General features: G+C 41.4%; 1 protein-coding gene across 1 annotated transcript; it reads right to left on the bottom strand.

Moving 5' to 3' along the window:
• Nucleotides 1-4,908: 4,908 nt before the first annotated feature.
• LOC115677658 (uncharacterized) lies at nt 4,909-5,553 on the bottom strand. The gene has a single exon (XM_030600844.1). It carries the CDS (start codon nt 5,551-5,553, stop codon nt 4,909-4,911), a length of 645 nt encoding a protein of 214 aa, XP_030456704.1.
• Nucleotides 5,554-8,708: the final 3,155 nt, after the last annotated feature.

The following is an 8,708-nucleotide window of genomic DNA, read 5'->3' on the forward strand; positions in this document are numbered from 1 at the left end:
CTAAAAGGATGGTGGGACAATTATCTAACCAATGAGCAAAGAAATCATATTCTTAATGCCTATAGGTTAGATGATTTTGGTCAAGGGATAGTTGATGACGAAAATCAACCTATCCAGGATGCTGTTAATGCTTTAATATATTCTATTTCCCAACATTTTCTAGGAGATCCATCCCATATAAGAGATAAGAATCAAGACTTCTTGTCAAATATGAAATGTAAGTATTTAGGAGAATTTCGAGAATATAAAGAAGTTTTTCTTCAAAGAGTTTTCCAAAGGAATGACTGCAACCAATCCTTTTGGAAAGAAAAATTTCTCGCAAGTTTGCCAAAACTCATAGGAGAATAAGTTCGCAATAAGATAAGAGAAGAATATGGAAACCAAATTCCATATAACCATCTTTCTTATGGTGAATTAACCTCTTATGTTTATAAAATTGGAACGCAAATGTGTACCAATATTCGTCTTCAAAAGCAGATAAAAAAAGAACAAAAACTCTCTAAAAAGGGATTAGGAGATTTTTGTGCCCAGTATGATCCCTCTTTTGTAGCTTTGGAAAAAACCAAATCCAAATGCTATGGAAAATGTTTTTCTAAACAAAAGGACCAAAAGAAGTGTTACGACTAGTGCTATCACCTAGAGGGGGGTGAATAGTGATTTTATCAAATTGGATGATTTAAACGTGCGAAATGAATATAGTCGAGGTCAACAACTCGTATATACAATATCAAATGAATGTGAATTACAAATTTGCATGTAAGTTATCGTCAGATGATTGCGTCTGATGATAAGATGATGTTATGATGAACTTGTTTGACAGATATGTATGCAGTATAATATCAACAATAATAAATGAAAGTTTAGGGATAGAGAATACTGCACACAAATTTTTATAGTGGTTCGGCTTTATCAAACCTACATCCACTCTCCACGCTGGAAGCCTATTGGCTGTGTTTCACTATTGAATCACCAGAAGATTACAAGAGTAGTGCTTCACAGATGATAGACTGCACTATCACATACACTCTTCACTCAAGTAATTTTCTTTCTAAAGTCACAACGTGGAATACAGTAATCATAAGTGTGTAAGATCAAAGCTCTATTCAGACTTTGGAATTCTCGATTCTGGTTCTTATTTCTTGTACGACGTTTGCACTCCTTTTATACTCCTCTACTTCCAATCTATCCGTTGGACAGTCTTCAGAGGATTGATCTCCAAATCAACCCATTGGAAATTCTTCCCAAAATAGGATGCATAGCCGTTAGAAAAAGAACCATTATCTCCGAGTGATTTGATCGCCCATACAATCAAATCAAGGTTTCCATAAGTGTAGTTCTTCGTGTTTAAGAAACGATCTTGTGATTGCCAATTAGGATATCTTGAGATATCAATTTGATTATCCTGCATAAACTTGCCAAAAATAACACTTATTGAATCTGACAAGTAATTTTGAATCTGATGACAAAGTCCTTTCATCGACTAAGTCTGATAACTCAGCATTTACCTACATCAAATAACTTAAGTGTAATTCTGATCAGTAACAGATAGTTTTGTCATTCCTCAAAACTCATTAGGGATTTTTCTTAACATTCTCCCCATTTTTGATGATGACAAAACTGTCTATATGCAATGTAAATAGTTTATAGCTTTGAAGCACATATATAAAGCATTGTTAAGCTCTAAAATCAATATTCATATTCTGAAGCATATAAAGCATTGTTAAGCCATATTCATATTCTGAAGCATATAATTGTCACGCCCCGTACCCTACAAACACGTAACATCCCGCCGCGATCGTTAAGAATGCGACTCCCAGGATTCGTCGCCGACCCGCTACCATCGAATAAGAGAATATACGCGGAAGACAAACGAACACTCCATTCAACAAACAGTCAAATGGGATAATAGAGAGAGATAATTTAAACAAACCAACAAACCATTTTATAAACTTAACGTCACGTATAGCGATAACATATACAAGCCTTCCTAAAGGCCACAAACTCAAATCACGCATACTCATAAAGGGATAGGGTGGTCGACCTGCTCTACTACTCTATTCAAAAGACGAGCTCCAAAAAGATAGGGATTTCTAACCCTATCAAAAACCTCCACGGCATCCTGGCTGTAACGCCCCGACCTCGGGGTTATAAACGTGACGTCCCGTTCATTATTTCTTTCTTTACACACAAGCGGAAGCATATCTCGGGACAATCACATTTTAAACAAACAGCGGGATTAAGACAAACAGCATCATGAGCAAACCTTATTTTTATAGGACACGCAAACATATTTTACAAGCCAACTTAGTCGATTTTAGCCGTTTACACAACAATAACAAGTGGCTTGGGTGTCCTAAGCCCACTACTTCGGGTTCACAACTCCGAGCTTTCCCCGAACTCCAACATGGCTCAAACTCCCCCTGTCGCCGCTGTCCGTTCGACCATCCTATGAACCTGAGAGGGAAAAACGGGGGATGAGTCGGGGAGACTCAGCAAGTGAAAACACTAATATCAAGCGAGGACGAGACAATCGTCGTTCACACAAGTCAATTCTTACCGTACCGGTATCAATGGCATTTCAAATAGCAAAGTCATGCTACGAAACCAATAAAACAAACATCAAACGTGAGTATCACACGCGAACATCATTAGATGAGAAACAACGAACAACCATGAAACCAAGAAACGGGCCAACCAACCCATGTTACAACGTATCGTAACTTCCTTTCCCGGTATTAGGGATTCACTTACTCAACGGCAAACAAAACCAGAGAACGGGGTTCGAGACGGGTGAGCTCGGGAAATTTCGGGCTTTCTCCTTGCTTCCTTCTTGCTTGGCCGAGCAAACCTAGGCCTACGAAGGCCAAACCGTGGGCTCTTGGGTAGGAACGAGAAGAGACACGGGCCGGTTCGGGATTGTTTTGGGCGTGAGCTTCTCGGCCAAAGTGAGAAAAACAAGAAACAAAGGAAGAAGAAGATGATGGTGAGGTTGGCGTGAGAGAGGAGAAGGGGGGGGGCATTTCACGTGAGGTTTCTTGCTTCCTTATAGCCAAATAGGCTTGGAGAAGAAGCCAAGTATTACTGTGCACAATAGTCAAAAGTCATGATAGCTTGTATTTAATGCCATTAAAAGCTATTAATGGACTAAAATGATGAAGAAGCTAACATTATATCTTCCTCATTGGTTCTCCTCTCTCTCTCTCTCTCTCTCTCTCTCTCTCTCTCTCTCTCTCTCTCTCCTCTCACGGCTACTCCCTCTCTTTCTCTCTTGGCCGAATGGCCTCTTTCAATTTATCAAACCCCAAACTTGCTCCTCACTCAAGACTATTAATGCTTGTCATGATGAAGAGGCCTCGAAAGTCTAAGGTCATGATGGATAGCATTAAAGTTCATTAATGAACTATAGCCAAAGGATCACGATGAAGAGCGCACAGTGAATCCAAGCCACTAATGATTTCTTTCTTCCTTTCCCTCTCTCGGCTCTCTCTCGGCTCACTCTCGTTTTCCCCCTGAGACGGCCTCCAATCAAAGTATAAAATATCTCATTTGAAAGCTCAAAACGTATGCTTTAAGTCACCAGAAGACACCAAGTCCAAATTCCAACGTTCTCGTATAGAAATTGATAAATCTTTGAAATCTGACAAAACCGGACAGCTTTGCACTGTTCACAAAATTGGACTTGAAAATATAGTAAATGGACACCGAAAATTCTCAAATTTGAATATGTCATAAACAAGGCCTTAAAAAACATTTTTTATGAAGAATAAAAAATCTAAATCTCTCTGTAAACACTATTTTTAGTAGCTCAAAGACAGACCAAAAACAGTTCGCTGGAACAGACTTCTTGTTTCTCAAAGTAAGCTCTGTTCAGAATCCAAATCATCTCGACAAATTCCCAAATTTATACACGTTATATAAAAGGACGTTCTCAACAAATTTTGTGAAGAAAACGTTTCCAAAATCGGCCCAGAAAAGCTTGTAGAAAATAAATACGGTGTAAACATCACCGAAATACTCATTCTGGGCAGTTTTACACGATCCGAAAATCAGACCATCGTACTACTTATATCTACTCCAAAAATTCTGAAATTAAAGTATGTAAAACTTCAAGATGTTTGGAACAACTTTCAAGAAGGAAGTATTCGGAAATTCGGATCACAAAAGTCTACCCAAAAATAACAAAACGAAGGGATACAAAAGATCTGAAACTGGGTTTTCCAAAACAAGAGAAAACAATTTAGTTCTGATTGGCAAACCATCAAACTTAAACCATAGCCATTTCCCAGGGACTGAAATTGAGGATGTGACAATTCTTCCCCTCTAAAAGAATTTCGTCCTCGAAATTTAAAACGTACCTGGGATTTAACTTACCTTTCCTTCCGAAGTGTGACACACCCCTCATTAGTGACACCTTCAGAAAGACATAGTCGCCTACCTGAAACTTAAGCGATTTCTGGCGCTTGTCAGCCTAATTCTTTTACCGACTTGTGCCGTCCTAAGTTTTTCTCTACTTATCTGGACAGCATCTAAGGTGAGTGGGACTAGCTCTGGACCCCTGACCTTCTTTTCCCGACCTCGTTCCAACAAACTGGAGTTCTGCAAGCTCGACCATATAATGCCTCGAACGGTGCCATCTTGACGCTTTGCTGATAACCGTTATTACAGTTGGATTCTACCTTCCTTTCTGAAGGTAGCCTTGTTTAGCTTTTTCGGAAAACGTCGAAAATTTTCTTTACGGAAAATCTTCTAGCTTTGGCTTTCCACGCTTCCGCTGCGCCACTCTGATTTATCTTTTACCATCCTTAAATATTTCTTATGCTTGCTTGCTTGGATTTTTCGATACATTGAAACGTCGTACATAAATACTATGATAAAACAGTACAAGTACAGTTCCGATCACCCGATTTATCAAGTCTCCGTAATAACATTCTTGGAGTTTTCCGCTTCCTCTTGAGTAATTGCATAAATCCTTCCTTGAGCTGGAGGACGATTATCATGCGGTGGAACTTCTTTTTGTTGCATCGCCTGTGGTTGTTGTGAATTCTTCACTTGCTGTCGTTGCGGGCAGTCCTTTATGCTGTGGCCTTGTTGACCACAGCCGAAACATGCTCCCGTTTGTTTTGGACACGGAGCATTGCCATGGAACCTTCCGCAAGTATGGCAAGCATCGCCTGCAGTGGAAATTGGCTTCTGATTTTTGATCTTCTTGTTAGGAGTGGAGAAACGGTTTTCTCCCGACATCGGTCTCTTGTCATGATGCTGGTTGGATTGAGAAGTCGGATGATAGGGCTTTCCTTGGTTAGTCGCCGTGGCAGCTCGTTCTAAGGACTCTTTCTCCACCAGCTGGGCTCGTTCATATAGCTCGTTGTAATTCTTGAGGTTCAGCGGCACCAACTGTCTCCGGATATCTGGGTTCAAACCGTCTCGGAATCTTTTTGCCCTTTCCACTGGATCTTCAATAAATTTAAGGGCGTACCTCGACAGTTGAGCGAACTTTGCTTCGTACTGGTCCACCGTCATGTTGTTTTGTTGAAGTTGCAAGAATTCCTTCATCTTTCGGTCTCGAGCACATTCGGAAAAATACTTTCAGTTGAATGCTTCAACGAAAGCATTCCAGTTGACAGCAGCATTTTCTGGGAACACGATTTCCTTGGTCGCTTTCCACCAATAGCTGGCATTACCTTGCAGTTGATAGGTCGCTAAGGTAACTTTCTCTTCCTCGTAACATCTCAAAAGCTCAAATGCCTTCGGAGTTCATCGATCCAGATTTCGCTTCTTCGGGATCTCCGGCCCGATAAACTTCGGGGGTTGGAGCTTCAGGAATTGCTCGACCAATCCGTGCATCGTACGGCCACCATTTCCATTTCCATTTTCATTTGCTGCCACATTCTCAGCATTAGGCATTCGTTGTTGGGCCTGCTGTCCCAACAGTTCTCCTACGGTCGCCAGAGCCTGCAGAATTCCGTCTATTCGGGGGTCTTGATTTGACTTCCCCTTCGAGGTCGAGGTCGTAGTTGGGTCCCGAGCACTCATATTGGTATTCTAAAGGATCTTTCTACGACACAAGAATAGGTCAGTGATCACAAACAAACAGGAGCACTTAACCTATTCAACCACAATCAATCATTCACATGCATAGGGGTGTTTCCTAGCTAACTACCCCAACTTCAGCGCACCTTATCACTCTAGGTCTTTATTCCCGCTTTGATTTCAGAATCGTTTTCCCAATTCGGTGCACAGTTCGGTCATTCTTGCCCTTACCCATCCTAGAAGCCTGCCAGGAGCCGCTCAATGACCAGGCCTTTCACCCCGGCGCCACTTCTGCCCAGAGGCCGCTCAATGATCAGGCCTCTTACCCCGGCGCCACCTCTGTCAGAAGCCGCTCAATGATCAGGTCGTATGGCCCCGGTGCCACTCCTCGCTCTCGTCGGACTAGCCAATTGCAAGCTGCCCCGAACTGCACCTACTGGAGGGAAAACTTGCTCTGATACCAAATTAAACTGTAACGCCCCGACCTCGGGATTATAAACGTGACGTCCCGTTCATTATTTCTTTCTTTACACACAAGCGGAAGCATATCTCGGGACAATCACATTTTAAACAAACAGCGGGATTAAGACAAACAGCATCATGAGCAAACCTTATTTTTATAGGACACGCAAACATATTTTACAAGCCAACTTAGTCGATTTTAGCCGTTTACACAACAATAACAAGTGGCTTGGGTGTCCTAAGCCCACTACTTCGGGTTCATAACTCCGAGCTTTCCCCGAACTCCAACATGGCTCAAACTCCCCCTGTCGCCGCTGTCCGTTCGACCATCCTATGAACCTGAGAGGGAAAAACGGGGGATGAGTCGGGGAGACTCAGCAAGTGAAAACACTAATATCAAGCGAGGACGAGACAATCGTCGTTCACACAAGTCAATTCTTACCGTATCGGTATCAATGGCATTTCAAATAGCAAAGTCATGCTACGAAACCAATAAAACAAACATCAAACGTGAGTATCACACGCGAACATCATTAGATGAGAAACAACGAACAACCATGAAACCAAGAAACGGGCCAACCAACCCATGTTACAACGTATCGTAACTTCCTTTCCCGGTATTAGGGAATTCACTTACTCAACGGCAAACAAAACCAGAGAACGGGGTTCGAGACGGGTGAGCTCGAGAAATTTCGGGCTTTCTCCTTACTTCCTTCTTGCTTGGCCGAGCAAACCTAGGCCTACGAAGGCCAAACCGTGGGCTCTTGGGTAGGAACGAGAAGAGACACGGGCCGGTTCGGGATTGTTTTGGGCGTGAGCTTCTCGGCCAAAGTGAGAAAAATAAGAAACAAAGGAAGAAGAAGATGATGGTGAGGTTGGCGTGAGAGAGGAGAAGGGGGGGGGGGGCATTTCACGTGAGGTTTCTTGCTTCCTTATAGCCAAATAGGCTTGGAGAAGAAGCCAAGTATTAATGTGCACAATAGTCAAAAGTCATGATAGCTTGTATTTAATGCCATTAAAAGCTATTAATGGACTAAAATGATGAAGAAGCTAACATTATCTCTTCCTCATTGGTTCTCCTCTCTCTCTCTCTCTCTCTCTCTCTCTCCTCTCACGGCTACTCCCTCTCTTTCTCTCTTGGCCGAATGGCCTCTTTCAATTTATCAAACCCCAAACTTGCTCCTTACTCAAGACTATTAATGGTTGTCATGATGAAGAGGCCTCGAAAGTCTAAGGTCATGATGGATAGCATTAAAGTTCATTAATGAACTATAGCCAAAGGATCACGATGAAGAGAGCACAGTGAATCCAAGCCACTAATGATTTCTCTCTTCCTTTCCCTCTCTCGGCTCTCTCTCGGCTCACTCTCGTTTTCCCCCTGAGACGGCCTCCAATCAAAGCATAAAATATCTCATTTGAAAGCTCAAAATGTATGCTTTAAGTCACCAGAAGACACCAAGTCCAAATTCCAACGTTCTCGTATAGAAATTGATAAATCTTTGAAATCTGACAAAACCGGACAGCTTTGCACTATTCACGAAATTGGACTTGAAAATATAGTAAATGGACTCCGAAAATTCTCAAATTTGAATATGTCATAAACAAGGCCTTAAAAAACATTTTTTATGAAGAATAAAAAATCTAAATCTCTCTGTAAACACTATTTTTAGTAGCTCAAAGACAGACTAAAAACAGTTCGCTGGAACAGACTTCTTGTTTCTCAAAGTAAGCTCTGTTCGGAATCCAAATCATCTCGAAAAATTCCCAAATTTATACACGTTATATAAAAGGACGTTCTCAACAACTTTTGTGAAGAAAAAATTTCCAAAATCGGCCCAGAAAAGCTTGTAGAAAATAAATATGGTGTAAACATCACCGAAATACTCATTCTGGGCAGTTTTACACGGTCCGAAAATCAGACCATCATACTACCCATATAAACTCCAAAAATTCTGAAATTAAAGTATGTAAAACTTCAAGATGTTTGGAACAACTTTCAAGAAGGAAGTATTCGGAAATTCGGATCACAAAAGTCTCCCAAAAAATAACAAAACGAAGGGATACAAAAGATCCGAAACTGGGTTTTCCAAAACAAGAGAAAACAATTTAGTTCTGATTGGCAAACCATCAAACTTAAACCATAGCCATTTCCCAGGGACTAAAATTGAGGATGTGACGCTGGCGGTGCTCCATCCTCACCAATTGGGTACTCAGTC

Source organism: Syzygium oleosum, unplaced genomic scaffold, assembly GCF_021117445.2.
Source record: "Syzygium oleosum isolate NSW1041296 unplaced genomic scaffold, Sole_v2.1 Sole_v2.01, whole genome shotgun sequence".
Taxonomy (NCBI): Eukaryota; Viridiplantae; Streptophyta; class Magnoliopsida; order Myrtales; family Myrtaceae; genus Syzygium; species Syzygium oleosum.